Consider the following 19720-nt stretch of genomic DNA (forward strand, 5'->3'; position numbering starts at 1 on the left):
GTGTGATGCGCGGGGAGTGTGTCTGCCATGTTGCTTGAGCCCTGCCTCTGCCTCGTCCCTGCTGGGCCTGGCCCCCTCCGCCCTGAGGAGCACACCCAAATCCTCATCTGATCAATTATCTGGTGCAAAATTGACCCTACTCTGATTGGACGTAGTTGGGCGGTCAAGGCCTCCTCGTCTTCACTGCTTGTGTTGTCAAACTGCCAGTTATTGGGAGTCCGCCTATTACCTTTTTGCCCCCCTCTTTGGAAATTCTGTCCCCTTCTCTGAAAATTCTGGGCGCGTGGCTGTGCTACCGGGACATCATAATATTCATCTTCTGTGTAGGGGAACGCCCAAGTGTGTGTGTGACGCTCTGTTTTTCTTCAGCCCATTGATCTTCTGATTGACCATATAGGTCTTATATTCCAGGAGGTCACCCTGTATACATGCTAGTTGTTCCTTAGCATCTGTTAATACAGTGTTGTTCTTCAATGCATCCTCTAACTCAAGAATCTCCCTCAATAACTCTTCGCTCAGCCTTTTGGCTGTGTTTATAATCAAAACCAACCAATCGCTGGTGCATTTGTTTGCTATGAAACTCCAATCTACCCGAAACTGTTTGTCCTCGAGGAAGATCTCGGGTTCTAATCTGACTAGCAAACGGGGGGGGTGGTGCTCCTGTCCGTAGATACTCAGTCATAAGAGCCCCATGCAGGGCGACCCCTATTTAACAAGTTGGTCAACTTTTCCCATTCCTCCCTGGCTGTGCTGTCAGTGGCAAGAGGCACATCTGCCAATAGTGGAGGAGCAAAAAGAATCAACGCTATCTGTTCGTCAGAGAAGGCAAGGCAATTCATTACAATGTGGACGTGGGTCAATCACTCTGAACTGATCAATACGTTTATGTGTGTGTGTCTTTAATACAAATATAAAACCAATTTTAATATAGGGCTCTCACGGTTGGGCCGCCGTTCAAACAAAGTATTCAATCAAAAAGGAGCCCTAGGGGGAACAAAGGGCAGAGGCCGCCCCCCACTCAATCACTATTCAACAACAAAAAGGCCTTCCCCATCACACACCAATTCTCTTTCGACCGATAGCAGAGTTACACGGCCAATTTATACTGCTGCCCAAGATGTATACCATAACACTAATTTACATGAAGCCTCCGGGCGTACGAGCGCTCAACAAATACCTGTTAACATTAACATTAACATTAACATGCTGTACGTTCACATTGTTGTGGCTTCATGTAGTCCTGTGTTGGGGACTAACTTTTCATTCCCGCTGTATTTGTTTTTAAATATCACTACCGGTCCTGTGAACTTACTAAAGTAAAGATTGAAAACAGAACCCCAATCTTGCCCTGACGAAGTTGCTGAAGTTTATGGCAATGAAACATGTCGGCACTGAGTAAATATATATGGTATATTAAGAACCATTTTTAACTGGGAACTCTTGCGGCAGCAGAATAAAGTTGAATAGCTAGCAAGTATCTTCCCTTTTTTTAGCAGTGGTGGCCGTTTGTCCTTGGCTATCACAGGGGTTCTAGGTGCACACATAAACTTGTTTCACCTTAATTTAGATGAGGGAACAGAGGTTTTTCATTTGTGCACTACACGTATATTAGTTAGGGAATCACTATCTGTGTTCTTGTTTTTCGTTCTTTACTCACACAAAGAAAGAGTGGCCGATGATGAGAAGTGGGTAAACTGGCAATTGCTTGCCAGGAACCCCCTCGGTGTTGTTACCGTGAGGCACTCTCTCTTTGCTCACTTTATTTTCAATTTTTAGAGTGGGACTAGACCTGGGTGTAACTTTTTATGTGAACCTGAACACACCATCACCCTGTAGATTAGTGTTATGGTACACATCTAGGGCAGCAGTATAAATTGGCTGTGTAACTCTGCTATCGGTCGAAAGAGAATTGGTGTGTGATGGTGAAGGCCTTTTTGTTGTTGAATGGTGCTGTGTGTGGACTGGCACTTGTCCGGCGGTGTGCAAGGACTGCCGCTTGGTTGATGGTGTGCGTGGACTAGCACTTGGCTGCCAGTGTGTGTGGACTGGTGCTTGCTTAGCAGAGTGCAAGTAGTGACTTACTGCTGGTCATAACACATACCGCTAGCCAAACGCCAGCCCTCACACACTGTCAGTGGGTGTGGTTGCGGTGTCAGGCATGTGGACTTAGGAAAGTGATGGGCACTTGAATTGCGCTGTCTGTTGAAGTGAGTATTGTAATGTGCTGGGCCTGTGGCTGGCGGTGTGAAAAGTCTAGTGCGTATCACATATGAATGTTGTGAGAAAGGACTTTAAAGGGGTTGGGGCCTTAAGGTGGCTTCACAGTTCACAAGCTGTGAGTCACTGGTTCAGTTTCTTGACCTTTCAATTATTAACACCTTGGCTGCTAAGGGTTTTCCCGCTGGGCGCTGGCACTCATTTTTTCCCATTGTTCATGACAAGGTCAGCTCGTCATGAGCGCAGCGCAGGTAACACCCATGACGAGCTGGCCTTGTCATTAACATGGAAGGGGTTAACAGTGCATTTCAGTTTTGTGAAATCACTAGTTAATACAGTTTTATATATTGAACCATCACTCACCTTCATGCCAAATCTAACCAGCCTGTGTATATATGGTTATTTAGTAATAATTGTCTTTTCTGTCTCTCTCTGTCAGGGTGTACATTGTCTCTTTTTGTGAATGTTTTATTGTGCTGGTCCCGCGGCTGGAGGTGAGAATGGTCTTGTGTATCACATATGAAAGGTGTCTGAATGGCCTGTAACGCAGTGGGTGCCTTGTCACAGCTTTACAACTTACAAACTGTGAGCCATTGGTTTATCCTTTGGACAGTTGAATGATTAATAGTGCATTACATTTTTGCGAAATCTTGTTAACAAAATATACATTTTGAACCTTTTACTCACCTTTGAGCCAAATCCAACCAGTATGTGTGTGTACTTGAGGAATAGATTGTTGTGCAGTAATATTTAACAATAGTAACATTTTCATTGCATTGCATTACTGTGTTGAACAACAACAAAAGAGTGACGACGACTATGAAATCATAAATACATGATCCCACAACAAAAAGCCACAGAAAGGAAAATAGGGTGAAAAAGAAAAGAAAATGTATCTTTAAAAGAACCCTCACTCACCGACCTGGTCGGTGACATGCTTCATCATTGGGTTCTACTGGGGCAACCAAATGTTCCCCCAGAATGCTACTACGCCTGGACTACAGCGGAGTTGGATCTTTTCTTCGTGAAAAAAGTGACAAGGAAGAGTGCTAATGTGAGTGATTTAAAAAAGATAGCTGGTTGTAACCTATATTCATTTTAATACATGACCAACCTGTATCAATTAAAAACAAGTGAAAAGCGGACCATTTAGAGTTCTTAATTTGAAACACTGAGTCCTAAAAAGTGGTGGTCAACATGTTTCTGCTAGATAAGGCAAAATCTGCTCTCTAGTTGTTTATTTCCATTGCATTACTGTGCCATATTATTCCAGAATTAGAAATAAACCGCACATTTCCTACCACCCAGTGTTCCCCCAATTCTCACAATCAAAAGGCTGTTTCACTTGTGTGAGTGGGCCAAGTACCTGTGACAGGTTTGAGAGGGATTCTTGGTAACAGAACCTGGTGAGAGCCACACAAGTCACCCCATCCTGCATTCCCCTGGGTGTCTAGGTTTTACAAATTTACAGATTGTCTAGGTTTTTATCCTAGGCGCGGGCTGTGCTAGGACTCAAAATCCACCGCCATGCACATTTGGAAAAAAGGGTCAGTTTTCCGTGTAAAAATGTGATATGTCCACGTGGCGTTTTGGGCCGTTTACTGTCGCTGCTACTAGGCCTACCCAAGCAAGTGAGGTGCCATTTTTAATCGGGAGACTTAGGGGAACACAGAATTGTAGAATAATTGTTATTACCAATTGTCTTTCTAGGCATTTCGGCCTACCAAATGTAAGACAGTGTGTAAAAGAGAAGTCATTTAGGATGGGTACCCTCAAATTCAGAGATGTGCAAATACCCACTGATTCTAAACTCCATATCTTGTTCCCATTTCAGAAATACATAGGTTTCCTTCTTTTTCAGTCTTCACATTTTACCAAATGAATTGCTAAATACCTGGTACACAATGAAAAACCATTGAAAGATGCAGCCCAGTTATTGGTTCTGGGTATCTCAGGTTCTTGGTAAACTTACAAGCCCTATATATCCCTGCAACTAGAAGGGTCCAGGGGACAGAACGATGTATTGCGTTGAAAAATCTGCCATAGTTAGAAGTTACAGGTGGAAATGTATGCACAAATGGCTGTTTTTAAACTCAATTTCTACTTCTTTTATTTCAACTGTTACTTTCTATAGGAAAACCTTGAAGGATCTGATCTACACAAATGACCCCTTGCTTAAAGTAAGAATGGTGTCTACTTTTCAGAAATGTATAGCTTGCCGGGATCGGTTATTGGTTTCACACCTATTTCTACCACTAACTACAAGGAGGTTGAAAGCACAAAAGAGGAGAAAAATAGGCTATGTCCCAGTAAAATGCCAAAACTGTGTAGAAAAATTTGGATTTCTGACAAATTTCTGCCTCTTCCTGATAGCTGGGCAGATGGTGATTTTAGCACTGCAAATTTTTTGTTGATACCATTTGCAGGGAAAAACTACATACGCTTTCTTCTGCAGGACTTTTTTACCATTTTTCCCCAAAAACAAAAAATATAGTTGTGTTTTGTCTAATTCCTCAATTCCCTCTAGGGGAATCCACAAATTCTGGGTATCCTGTAGAATCCTCAGGATGTTGGGGAAAAAAGGACGAAAATTTGGCGTGGAGACCTTGTGGACAAAAAGTTATGGGGGCTTAAGCGCAAACTACCCCAAATAGCCAAAAATAGGCTTAGCACGGGGGGTCTAGCAGGGAAGGGGTTAAACCACCTGTTGCACTGTATTAGTGTGTCTTCAATATATGAGAAGCTCATTTCAAAAAGCTCAAGACCCAAAGGTAGGTAGTGTAAAGTGTATCGCGTGTACACAGTAATCGACCAAGTAAAAAAGGTGAAAATGCTACAAAGTGACCAAATCGGTCATGGATTTTTTGAAAGAGTGGAGATGAAATATAAAGGGCATCCATGCAAGAAAATCCAGGGCAGATACATGTGGAGCGAGATCTTAGAAAGGATGTCCAATAAGGAAGGTATATAGTGTGGGCAAGGGTTGGAGGGGCATCCCTCAGCACAGGTTGGTAACACACTAATAAAACTGCTGCAAATCTAAACAGAGCAATTGCGAGGGAAACGGGAACGGTATACATAATGCAATGCAGAAAAAATGAGTTGGTGCATGGTCCCTCCTAATTTCTTTGAGACTACATTTTCACTTGAACATTTGAGATTTTTTAGGAAACTTCCTAAGATCAGGAGCATTAGTCTAATGGACAGAAAACAGAAGAATCAACAGGCATATGAATTGAATTGATGAACTTTGGGCACATGGGCAGAAAGTGTGTGCAATTTATACTGCTCTGGAGGACTCCAACCTCCAGCACCATCATATTTTAACAGCACCCCTGAACAAATGCTCAAAGGCAATGCAGCTGTTTACTATATTAAAGTAAACACCACTGATTACTGCCTCTGTAGACAATCTGAAGTTGTGTACAACACCTCCAACAATGGATAACATTGCATGATAACCAATCAATAAAATGTATTTGCATTGGTGTGCTAGCAGGTTCACAATGTTTCCTACAAGATGTAAAACAAATTAAAGAATTAGGATTGGAAATAACCAGCGGTGACAGTTTCATAGGATGTATGACGTTACAACGCATACATGTACATCGCGGTACATTAAATTGTGGTTTTTACAACGCAAAGTCGTTACAACGACTTGCGTTGGAGGGCGCTGGACTTAGGAGTAGTATAATTACTATTCCAACTCCAGTCTACATACAGTAGTGAAGGTGTTGGATAGTAAATTATACTATTCCTTGTCCTAGAGCGCCATCCAGCGCAAGTCGTTGTAACAACTTGCGATGTGAAAAAAGCGTTGTAATAGCATCGCGATGTAATCCCTGCGTTGTAAACGATGTTTACCGTTTCATACAGGGCTATATTTCATGTTTTGATCCATTTTGTTTATCTGGCATATTTCCTTGTAACTTTAGTTCAAGAGGGATAAAGTACAAAATCTGTAGTTGTACATTCGTCAACAGTCACTGAAATGCACCCAGATTTGCTACTGCCGCTCATAGCAAAATTTAAAATGTTTAATAAAAGAAGGAGTCTGATATCTGCATAGCCTAATAAACAATTAGTAACACTGGATGACACACACCATGACTCATAATTGAATCCAGAGGTCCACCAAGTTGTAGAATGGACCCACGATTAAAAACATTTGAAACTGTGTAACACTTTCCATGATTACGCAGAAGTCAACTCCAGTCAAGGTAATCCAATTCACTACTGTTTATAGGACAGATGGACAGACAAATTAAAAAAATGCCATAAAAAGCACACATGCTTCTGACTCAGATTGACTTGCAACATGCTGCAATATTAAAATGAAAACAGGTGCAATATGTTACTAACTGCCAGAGTCAGACTCTCATCCTATCTGTCACGCTTCTTTCCCCAAAACAATCCAACATATTATACCCTCTGAACATTATCCTGTACTTCACGCCTCAACTCTAAATGCTTAGCCGTTCCTTAAAACATCAATGTCCACACTAATATCCCTAGATGCCCAAGATAGCACTTTCTAAAAAAACCATATATAGCCTACTCATCATTTTTAACACTTCACTGCAACACGTCACAGCATCAAAACACCCTGACATTACCAAGCTCGCTCTATATATCACCACTAGTTAGTTACAGTTAGGTCAGCAGATCCATAGGAAAAGCTTTTTTTGATTTGCTAATAACTCAGGCACCGTTTGATGAATCTCCATGAAACTTTCGAAGAAGGTGCTACTTTTTGACTTAAAATATTCATCTGGGTGGTTGGACCACAAGTTTCCGAGTGCCAATTTACAAATGGAGCATTCTGATTGGCCCAGGGAGCTTTATATCCCTTGGGATATATGACTCCAGTGGGAGTCAGATTCCTGTGGGAATGAGTGCTCTAATTGGCTGCCATCAACATGAGAGAGTTTTGCTGACAGAGGGAAGTAAATATTATCCTTATGGAAAGGGAAGCCTCACACACAACAGTGTCAGTCTTCATTATCGGCAACCTCTCCCCATCCTATTAGGTTGGTACCACCAGGGCAGACTCAACCTCCTGTTGGACTCTGCAAAGGAGGGGGTTCTTAGTTAAAAGCTACTGGATAAGTGAGGGATCCGGATCAGTGGGTTAAAAATACCTTCTAGTTCCCAAGCAGATTGCCTTTATTGGTGGGAACTATAGGTTAAGGTTAAAAACGAGTGGGACACTATAACCGTATAACAAGAGAGGTTGCTGATGATGAAGCAGTACACAATTTTGTGTGTGAGGCTTCCCCTTCTATAAGGATTATTTTCCCTTCCCTCTGCACTCTCACAGGAATTCTGTGAATGCCCCACTTGGACCGATGTATGTTTGATTTAGGATAGTAATATTGGACCTTGTATTCTCCCTTCATCTGCTATTCCTATTTGTGTTGATTAAACAAGTTGTCAACTGTCACTTATACACAGGGATACTTTTCAATACAAAGATTTATACTGCAGTCAATTTCTCAACACAGCTACGATGTATTAGGAGCACGTGCGTTTTGTAAGCACCTACCCCCATTAGGTGTACAAAGGCTGTAAAACATTAGGTAAAGTAGTACTAGGCTATAGTTAGCTGTCACTATGTAAACTATAAAACAAACACACTCATTGGATGATGTCAGCAGTGAAGTCACCAATGCTGTCATTTGAGAGGTCAAGAGTGATGTCATAAATTAGGTCATTGAACATGTCATGAGTGATGTAATATGTGAGGTCAGCAGTGCATGGTGGGGGTGCAAGTTATAGTTAACTCTGCTAAATATAACTGATGGATTTCTCTGTTTTTTTAGTTCAAAACATTAATGTCACTGACATCCACCTAACTTTAATGTTACTCTAACCTTTGTTTTTTTCCAGTGGTAAATATTATATATATATATATATATATAGTTTGCCGACGCAGCTACAGCGCATTTCCTTCAATTAACCTGGCCCACCTGGATTGCCACCAATGGCAAGACGACTTGTTCAATTTCAAAGCGGATTGGCAGAGAGAAATGTGTTACAGGCATTTAAAAAAAGACGTGTTTCGATCTACATCGGTCTTGCTCACATGATTATGGCATCCTAGCAACAAACAAATACACGTCACAAAGGACGGAACAATTGAAATAAACAAAATACTTCCACCAAAGGTCGGTATACATACACATATATATTCCAAATTCCGCGGCCTTCCTGGATTTCTCCCACATACAGACACGGACCACCAGATAAATGCAATATTCCAGTTTATTGCGATGCCGCCATTACGTGTTACGGCTCGGATCGAGTCCTGACACACACACATACATATATATATGTGTGCGTGTGTATATATACATACATGCATATATACATACATTATATATCAGATAAGGGCTGTAACATCGTCCTGTGGCCAAAAAGCATGTACATGGAGGAGGCCATGAAGCATCTCAATGACAGGCAATGTTATGGCCGGAGTGATTGGTCATCTGTAAAATCAGCATGGAACAATTTTAATTCCAAATTGTTAGCTTGGAAAAGCATGGGATTATTGAGTGGAGACGAATTCAAGTTCTTAAAGACAAATTATCCTGTGATTCCGGTATTCTACCTGATCCCTAAGATATATAAGGACCCTGCAAAACCACCGGGGAGACCTATTATTTCGTCCAAAGGCAGTATGCTTGAGAACGCATCCAGGTACATTAACCATTTTCTCCAAGAACACTTAATGGCCCTACCATCATATCTGCGAGATACGGGTGACTTTCAAGAGAAGATTCGACCAATAATATGGCAAGATGATTTCCTATTGATTACACTTGACGTGACTGCTCTTTATACCAGCATCAATCATTTGGATGGCATTAGTGCAGTAGAGTATTTCTTGCAAAGCAAACCTGCCTTGATGTTAAACCATAACAAAACGATCAGTGAAATGATTCATACATGTCTCTGCAATAATTATTTTTTATTCCAGAACCAGATTTTTCAACAACTGAGGGGCGTGGCGATGGGGGCCTGCTTCTCCCCCAGTTACGCATGCTTGCACATGGGACTGTGGGAGGAGCAGGTCCTCAGGACCACTTTTGAAGGGGCCATGAAGAACAATGTTGTATCATGGTATGGGTTCATCGACTACCTCTTTATAATCTGGAGGGGCTCAGAGTTGAGTGCAGAGACATTCATTGCAGACATAAATGTAAACAATCTGAATCTGAATTTCACGGGCCATGTGAGTAGGTCTGCAGTAAACTTCCTGGATGTGGAAGTCTACATTGATAATGGCAGGCTGGAAACCAGGTTACATCGGAAAGAGACAGCGGGAAATACAGTGTTGCATGCCTCGAGTCACCATCCGAGCCACCTGATTTGCAGCATCCCTTATGGGGAGATGCTGAGGATCAGGCGGATATGTAGTACGGATGAGGAGTGCATACAGGCCCAAAAGAGCAGCAGGGGGAGATTCTTGACTAGAGGGTACTCGGCTGCAGTGTTAGACAAAGCCATCATGAAGGCCAACCAACATCAGAGCCAGCTATATCAGAGGGATGATATTTTGAAATTACAACTCACTGAGACATCTATTCCAGACCAACCTAGGCTCATCACCGCATATAGTAGGCAGCACAAGCAACTACAGACCATTATCCGTAAGAATTGTCAATTGTCAAGGGGGACCCCATCATTGGCAGGACGTTATCTGAGAATCCGCCAGTTACATTCAGCCGAGCACGCTCCATGAGTGACATGTTGGTAAAAAATAGTCCAGAAGTTTCAAACAAAAGCTCCTGATTACAAACCACAAAAGGCTTTATCAAATGTGCCTCATGCAAGGCGTGCAAATAGGGGAAGAACAGGACATCGTACACCACCCCGTTTAGGGATGAGCCCAAACCTATATCTAAGAAAATAACTTGCAAATCGGACTTTGTCGTGTATGTGCTGGAGTGTGTGCGTGTGGCCTGTAATATGTGGGTAGTACCAAGTTGCAGGTCCACAAACGCATACTCCAGCACATGCGTGCAGTTAACAATAGGGATGAGGCCTATCCAGTGGCGAGGCACATCAACTCTTGCCATGACAATGATTTAGGGTGTCTGAATTACTTTGCGATTGACATGGTCCCACCATTGCGTAGAGGAGGAGATAGGGAGGCCCAATTAAGAGTATTAGAGACACGTTACATCCTCGAACTTAACACCAAGACACCTAACGGGTTGAGTATGAGTGAGGATATGCATACCTGTCTCTGAGGGTCCTGCTTGCGTACAGTGTTAGTCCTCCAAAAAAAGAAGGGTCTGGAGGGGACAGTGGTTGTTGGCCTTAACAATGGGAAACTGAATTAGTTGAACAAGAGACTGTGGGGAAGAAAAAGCAAGAGACACATCAGCAATTGTTTTTAATTTTGGTACACAAGGGTGGGCCCTTAGACCTACACGGTGAGGAGATTATGCATTTTTTCCTTCACTTCTCTTTCTCTTCTTAACTTCAAATAATACATAGCACCGGTTTACCAGATGGGCAGTTAGGACGCAGTAATTTCAGGACATGGAGTGGAGCCCACTGGGGCCATATTAATAATACCACTACCTCAGCCACTATGTTTATAGCTGCTATTTTGCACATTTGTACAATCGTAATGCAACTTTGCACATATACATGCAGATTTGCACAACAGATTATTATTGTTGTAAATAGAATGATATATGTATATATTTATATTTAATTATTTATTCTATTTGTTAAAAAATCAATTTATGTATTTGCAGAATTTTTCACAAATTTGGAATTTGACATAATATATATGCGGTTGAATATATTAATTGGTTGTGAATATGGTATTGAAAGGAAGGTTGCTTTAATAGTAATATTGATTGCTATGAGAATGTTTTTAACCTTTTTATAAGATTGCCACTGAAATTAGGCAGAAGTCTGTTGTTTATGTCCTTAGGCCCATGGGTCAGGTGACTTGCATATACACTTTATAGGGGGTGGCTTGTTAAACAACATCATGTGATCAAGGGCCCGAAACGCATCATGGCGGAGGTTGTGTTGCACGTGAAATAAATATTGGCAAACTACCTGAGTGGGTCTGTGTTCGTTTTTCTGGAGTGACACAGAGGGAGAAAACGGAGTTCTTTGGATATATATGGTTATGTATACACTAACACACACACACACACATACCCCTTTGGTAGAAGTATTTTGTTTATTTCAATTGTCGTGTCCTTTGTGATGTATATTTTTTTGTTGCTCGGATGCCATGATTATGTGAGCAAGACCAATGTAGATCGAAACACGTCTTTTTTTGTTTGTGCCAAGAGAATGAGGAAGTTCAACTGAGCACCACTGGTGTGGCTGTCTGTCTCTTCGCCGGGAAGGATATATGAGAGAGAGAGAGAGAGAGAGAGTGAGAGAGAATATATATATATATATATATATATATATATATATATATATATATATATATATATATATATATATGTATATATATATATATATATACCTTCTATTAATGGCCTTCATATATCATGCACGAGCTACAGTTTGCCATGCCCTTCACTCCTAAAAACACCCATGCACCTAAAATCAATGCATCATATCCTCATTTACATTAACCATCATTCCTAAAATTGATGTTTTTGCCATGTTCTCATTGAAAAACACTCCTTCTAACTTGCTCCTTCCCCTTACACAGCTTTGTATACCATACACTGCATGCTTCGAAAATTCACACGTGCAGAAAACATACCTTTGCTTGTTTTAACTGACTTATCAAACACTTGCACCATATCATAGACAAATGAATGATAACAAAAATACACAACCTATCAGTATCCTATTCAATTGATACAGCGGCGATAAACCACTAAAGACCATATTCACTGCCCTTTAAAGATCTGGTTGGCCAACGAAGCCGTCACAGGGCCTTATGTGATCAACCCAAAAAGATCTCTTAGAAGAACTACCGTGTAAGAGAACTACCATGTTGGTTTTCTTGAGTACAGAATGTGATTAGTTAGAGGTTCTGTGCTTCCTCTGAAAAGAGTGCTGATATTGCAAGTTTTGCCATGTATGAAAGCTTGCGCTCAATAAAGCAGGAATGTGTTGGCAGCTGGCAAGCCAATGTTAAAGGCGATAAGCCTGATTTGCTGATTTCGACTGCCTTTATTATAAATAAAGGCAGTCGACCCGATTTATTATTGTGAAAAGCATACGTAAAAGCAGACAGGACTTTAAGGGTGGAATGTTATAGCCAACTGTAATTGTATATACATTTATTTATTTAATCGCTGCAGGTTTCTTTGTAGAAAAGCTTGCAATCCATAGCGTATGCCTAAACTGGTTATGGTCACCAGTCAATGATAAAGGTGATAGACCTGAATGGCTCCTTGGAACAGATTATGCCTGATACCATAGGTCTAATCTACTTATAATGAAAATTATGACAAAAGGTAGTAGACCCTGCTTATTTTACTATGAAAACGATATGTTAAAGCCAATAGGTCTTTAAGAGTGGATTGATAATGCAGTACGCTTAAGCCTGATGACCTGTATTTTATCACCTGAAACCTATAATTTGCATTTTATGCAATGATTTCAGTTTTGATTAACTCACTGGACAAACCAGATACTAAAACAAATATGTAAATGGAACACGTTCACATCCTGCCTTGAGCTTAAATCCCTCATGCACCACAGTAATCCTCAAATTCCCAATAAACCCAACTGTTAATCCACAACTTTTCTTCTCCATTTACACTGAGCATTATCTCAACGTATTATTTCGGGTGTCCAATAAAACTGACATCCCATTTGGGCAATATGTAGAATTCTTTAAGGTGTCCTATACACTGCCTTTTACTAAAAACATCTAGACTTATCTTAAGCAACAGATGAACAACCTGCAAACAATGATTCAACCAAAACAATGAAAGAAGCTAAAAAACGTCGGGTGTCAGCTGGGATAGACATGGCTGGGAGACAGTCAGTGGTTACTAGCAAATCGTCCCTCGGGTCTTAGGCCCTTTGCACTAAATAAGATATGCGGTTTTATATATAATAATAAATGATACATGGTTTACAAAGGATGAAAGAGTAAACTGACAGATGGCAACGTGGATGCAATGCCAATGAGAGTGAACGACTGGGTCATTAAGGCCAACCATGAGAAGTTTTATTGACTACTATACTGGATGAAATGAAAGTAGCAAAATGTCATGTTACGCATGTTGTTGTAAATCACTTACTAACATTTGAGTGATACGTGACATGTTATGCAAGGAACAACAGGACAGTGGATATGGAGATCATGAAATCACATGAAGTATAAAAGGGAAAACGTATGATTACTCTGTTTCCCACAAAGCTACATTAGGGTATTTCGGCCATTTCTGGGACCACATAAGGTGTGCTGAGTTCTCAGCAAAGTGATGCTTACAGTTCTGAAGCCCACATCTGGAAGACTGCGACCAAGTTCTGGAGGCCTTACTCAAACAATTGGATCTAGTTCTAAGGATATGGCTATTGTTTTGTCTGCTCTTATTGGGGGCCACATCATAAGGATTATGTCCAGTTCTACATATATGGAGCACTGTATTATCTTGTTAAATGGAAGCATCTGAAATGTTGGCCCAGCTCTCAATGTATGTCCCCATTGTTGGAGACCAAGTCTTGCAGTCTTAAAACCACAACTTCTATGAGGGACATATATTGCGTAAGGCATCAAATAAATAAAGGCAGAAAATGGAGTAATGAAACAAACATTAAAATACGAGGAGGATATAAACCAGAAAAGGCCAACTTTTTAAACCAACAGGACCGCAAGAAGCAACGACCAGAATTCATGACTAAAAGGGAAAGCTGGGGGGGGGACAGAAAATGCTTCTCGCGTGAATTATTGTTTTGCCTAAGAAAGCGCCAAGCGAAAAACTGTGTACAGCTGCAGCAAATGAATGAAGGGTGGCGCTGGACAGATGTGGGGACCAATATCAAGTAGAAAGCGAGGTAAAAGCCAGAGACCATGAAGAGGCGATAAAAGTCAGGAGCTGGTAGAGTGCAGGGTGAACCTCGCAAGGGGGGCTTATCTGGTGGTTCCCGTGTAATGTCAAATGTATTTATTAGCTGAACACTATCCCCGGTTACCCCTCCACCCAGCGTATTCTGCCCCACATCGCCTCCTCTCGCACCTGCGGCTCCGCTTTCCATTCATGGATCTTGGCGTCCGGCTCGGGCAGAGTCCGCGGGCCTCGGGGTTGCTCCTCAGCTGGGGAGGATGGGAAGCCCCTGCCCGTCAGGTTGGGTGGGCCTTCGCTCAGTTTGCGCCGGCTCTCGGACCCTCTTCCCTGCTGTCTTGGTGCTGCTATATCCGTGGGGCTCGCGCCGTCCCTTTCTGGCTCGCGCCTCCGCTCTGCCCCCTCTCTATTGCAGCAACTCACGCCGGCTTTTCACCCCGCCTCCGGAACTAGTGACACACTTGGTGCCCGTTGGAAGTCGACGGCCACGGTTGCCAATGCCAACCACCCCTCCTTCCGTCAACTCCCTCCGTGTGTCACCGCTTCACTCCGTCTCGGCTCTCAAATGCACCAAGGGCCAGCACACTGAAGTGGAAGTGACGTTTCAACCGGCTCAGGATGAACTCTGTGCTGGCCACGGTGCTGACACTAAAGTAGTTCTCTTGCTGCTGCTCCCTACGTCACTTCCCTTACCCTCCTCTTCCATGGCGGTTATGCATCAGCCTGGCCGTGGGAATCAGAAGGAAAGCGTACGGTGCCAACAATATAGCACCCTTCAAAAGTGACAGCGTAGGCAGCGCAAACAAAGCTCGAAATCACCCGCTGAGTTTCAATGAAAAACTGAACATCTCAGAGAGCGAGCTAGACCCTTCCGAACCACAGCCTCTATCCGGACCTTCAAAACACATTTTAAATCTCTTCTTTTCAGGAGACACCTCCAGGCTTAATTCAACTCTCTTAAGACTGCTTGGCATTCATTTGAACGCAACGCTGTAAATATGTCTCCTATACCTGTATTAACTTATTTCTTGCACCTCTTATTTTATCTTTACCTCTTTAAGTAGGCTGATTGTGTTTGTTACTTGTAGGTATGTAATTCTTCTTATGTAAGGTACTTGGTTCTATTGTAAAGCGCACTGACACCTTTGGGTAAAGTCCGCCCTATATAAAACTGCATTCAATAAAATAAATGTTGTCTTGGGACGAGGGAGGTACTTTTGTGCTATACAAACATAACAATGTTGCATATTGATATGAATTACTTCTTAGTATGGCGTCTGAATATCAGACCAAGTATTTTTTGCTTTATTGTCCCGTCTAATCTGCTTCCAACGAGGGTTGGAAACATGAAATGCCGGCATCCAGCAACAACTGTTGTCTCTGGTTCAACTTCAGACACAGATCTCGACAGTGAGCGCAGAGCCTGTTGAGTTTAATAAGTCTTGTATGCAGGTTTGGAACACTGCTTAACAAATACGAAAACAAAGTAATGGAACAATCACTGGCAGGCAAACAACTCAAGTCTTACTCACTGTGAGTGAGACTCGCATCTAACAATGAGTTAAGGTCGCACTGACAGGAGGGTAAACATCACGCCTGGTCTGAAGAGCTAGAACCTGAACTGTAGATAGGACTCCTTCGGTGATGTGTAAAGAGCAGCTTTTTAGCGATGTAAAAGCTTTAGGAAACCATCCCTCCGCAGGGGGCTCTTCTTGCAGACCCATTTAGTTTTAGAGAGGAGCTGTTTTGGATTCCTTGTGTGCCGCCCGACAACATTTATGAGCCATGAGACTAATTTAATGAGGTTTTGGTGTTATTCGGTGTTACGGTTCTTCACCCCTGGTTTCCCATCTAGTTTGGTATACGCTGTTACCCTCTTTTCAGCAATAAATATTATTGTGTACATTTAGGCTATGGGGCACATTACACCACCTTCTAAATTATCAATGTGCTCAGTCATTTAAGTTTCTGCAATCTTTCTGTCATCACAATAAGCTCTGAAGGCATTCGCTGTCAAGCGGCAGCCAGCTGATAGCATCATGCTGCCTCTTTCCTGCTTCAGGGATGGCACGCAGCCGTGGTCCCGATGCAGCCTCCTTTGGCTAGATTGAAGTCACAGCTGAAGAGAACCAGCTGGAGCACACAACAGAGATCCCTCTGAGCCGGAAAAACGGGTAACCTACATGGGTGGATCACATCAGGGCCACACTCCATATGGACTAGCCTAGGCCTTAGTTTCTTCAGGTCCAGCTTCATACAGGTCAGCCTCAATCTTTGGATGAGGAGTAGCGTCTCAAGGCAGTTCCCACAGTTCTTTTGCGTGTGGATGGGAATAAAACCATATGCAAAACTTTAGACCTCAATTGATTCTCTCACAGTTTACTGGATCGGAGACAGTGTTAAACATCAATTTCATGAGTCAGTGTGTTCCCTCATTAAGGCACCTCCCCAAATATCAGTTAACAGAGTAAAAACAACTCATTAAGTAATGGGATACACTCAATAACCGAGTTCTAAATCAATGAAATATTAAACGGTTTTCTTAGAAAAAAATACGCGGTAAAGAGTCAATGTCATAAAAGCTCTCGATCCAAAATTATACAGATTATGTAAAATTACAAATGAGTAGCAACATCGGAAAGGATTTGGGAGCATCCCTAGTAGAATTGTAAAGTCTTCTAAAATCTAGCTTACACCCAGAATCAAGGGTTTCTTATACACAATTCTTCCATAGTAAATTAGTAATGCTCCAAAAGTATCTTGGGGTGAGCAAAATAATTATTTCTTTAGCAAATCAGAACACAAGAATAATACACATCATTACCTTAATATATAACCAGCATCCAAATTCTTAATAAAAATTATTCATCACCTTCAATGGTAATGTGATCCAGATATGTTCGAACAAGTATGAAACATAAAAACTATAATACTTTCTCTCAGTGAATAGACAGAGGTAGATACTTGCTGCAATCTTACAAACATATCGTAGAAAGTTCAGTGGGAGCAAAACAAAATACAAATGAAAAACGAATACAACCTCAGTTTGACTGCATGTTGCCGAGCCTGTGGAGACAGAATGTACGAGGGGATGGGGAGGGGGACAGGAGTGAGTGAGAGATGGCATCTTTCTTGTCTAAAATGGCTTTTTACAGCGAAATGTAGCATAACTAAAACATTATTAAACACACTTCTACACATCATACGAATTGTTTAAAATAAAATCATGTTAATTCTGTCTGTGTATTGAAAATCAAATGTGTACAAAATATAAACCCCCCAAAACTCTCCCATATGGGTCAGAGTGGCACAGGATTAGCAATGGTCACTGTTTGATCACAGTAACACAGGACTATCCATGGTCAGAATTCTTTGGGTCACAGCCCCATATGTTTTGTTGCGCAGCACCGGTGAGCCATCATTCCATGTTTCTCACCTGGAATCGCAAATAGGTAAGCTCTAAAACTCTTGGGACACAAAGATCATTCTTCTTCATTCTCCTTCATGTGGTTAACCCCCCCCCCCCCCCACCCCCCATCGGCATTGGGGTTCCACTGCACCTGGCTCCTCTAATGCTGCCCTATGTGCTGCCAAAGTGGCTGAATGTAGCAAAAGGTGGAAAGACTCCAAGTAACTCGCCCCTCTATCTCCTTAGTAACGTGTGTCTCCTTTAAAAACACAAAAGTTGGTTTCTGCTTTTCCAATCAATTTAAGATGTCTCTGCACTTCTTCCTGTTATTAAGCCCATTAAAATCGATTGACAGTAAACTTAACTCATTCCTGTCAATTTGGCTCTTCTATTTAAACACCATACAGCCCAAACCCCGATCGTCGCTCTTCTTTATTCTAGTTCTCTCACCACCTGCCCTTGTTTATGAAAGATGTTTTTCAGATCACGGAATTTGTTTTTTTAATACCCGGCAACAGCTCTGCTCTTGAGCCGAGGCCTCTCCTCTCCCTCCCCTTTAAATGTTCATTGCCCCTTTAAGTACCCATGCACTTTCTTCAACTTTTCCATGGATGCCCTACCCACCCTTCGAGTGTGGTGACTGCACTCAGTGCCCTAACCTCAACTGCACTGCTCCCCAACCACTCAATCAGTGACCTGAAATTAAAAAACAAACACAAAAAGACAACACGTCCCCCATCGTGTAGCATTGAAAACCCCACATACAGCTATTTATGTCAATTAAAATAAGAAGAGAAGAGAGTGACTGATGTTTTTGGGAAAAGTGATAAAGAGAGCTGTGATGGACACAAGACACAGAGGAAGGTAGGTGAGTCTTCGTAAAAAATACATCTCAGAAATGGACAGAGAAGGCAAGTAATAAAGAGGCAGCTGAGAGAGCGGGCAGACAGGTGAGAGGTGAAAGACTACTGAGAAAGAGTCTGTTCAGAAGGAAGAGGCATAGGTTGGGGAGTCAGTTGAGAGAGGTTATAAAGACAGGGATGAAAGAGACAGCTCAGACAGAAAGGAAGACACGTGTGGGAGTGATAAAAAGACAGGTTAGAAAGGCGGATGAGAGCGTTGGAGGGTGGACAGGTGGGAAAGTGACAGAAGTGAAAGAAAGGAGACAATTGAGAGAGTGGTGAGAAAGTGACAGCTAAATGGGAGACAAGAACGCAGACGGGCTGTGGGTTGCAGATGCATTGCACAAACGTCCACACACTTTTAGATTGTCAATATTATTCAACTCTTCGACTGTAAACTTTAAAACCCATCTTTATAAAATAGGTCAATGCAATGACATTTGTATTTCAAATGCAGTACTGTAATGTGTGCACTAGCTAGATTTCTAATAACGTTACAAGACTATGTACTATGATCATGTTTTAAATGATCGTTCTGTTGATTTGTTTTTTCTAATATTTTTAGTATTTTTGCTCTTTTATTGAATTTCATCATTGTTGCTGTATTGTTTTTTTTTTTTTTTTTGTTTAAGAAATTTTTATTAAGCATTAAAACAATGATACACGAAATATGTCATGAAAAATTAGGAAAAATTACATATGAGTATAATAATAATTGAAAGACATCAATCTATAGAAAATTATATAGATAAAAGAAAGGTATGAAAAGATAGAAAGGAGAAAGAAGAAAGGAAAGGAGTGAAAATGAGAAAAGAAAAGGAGGAAAACAGAAGACAGGGAAAGAGAAAAGGAGAGAAAGAGGAAGATAAGGAAGTAGAACTAAGGGATCATAAGGGACAAGAAGCACGCGGTAAGGGAGAAGGATTAGAAGAAAGATAGGAAGTAAAGGGAAGCCATAATAAGTCAGATTTAATTTTCAAAGGGATAGAGGTAGAAGAGGCAATAGAAATTCTATGTTCATCACATAAATAATTCCACCATGTGTGGACCGAGAGTTTAGAATTGTCTTTCCAGCACGATAAAATAACTTTAAATGCAAGTGCAATAAAAAGGTCTAACAACTTAGCAGAAGAAGGTGTACTAATATCAATATCGTCAGCTAAAGAACCTAGAAA

The 19720-nt window shown here is 41.5% G+C and overlaps 1 protein-coding gene across 1 annotated transcript in view; it reads right to left on the reverse strand.

Annotated features, from left to right (window-relative positions):
* LOC147731455 (protein argonaute-3) overlaps positions 1-14801 on the reverse strand; it is a 1378491-nt gene extending 1363690 nt beyond the window's left edge. Inside the window, exon 1 of the mRNA XM_086956497.1 lies at positions 14409-14801. Within this exon, the coding sequence (XP_086812623.1) occupies positions 14409-14427 (19 nt within the window). The 5' untranslated portion in view covers positions 14428-14801. The remainder of the gene's footprint in view (positions 1-14408) is intronic.
* Between the last annotated feature and the right edge of the window lie 4919 nt (positions 14802-19720).

This window comes from Lissotriton vulgaris, chromosome 2_1, assembly GCF_964263255.1.
Source record: "Lissotriton vulgaris chromosome 2_1, aLisVul1.2, whole genome shotgun sequence".
Classification (NCBI taxonomy): Eukaryota; Metazoa; Chordata; class Amphibia; order Caudata; family Salamandridae; genus Lissotriton; species Lissotriton vulgaris.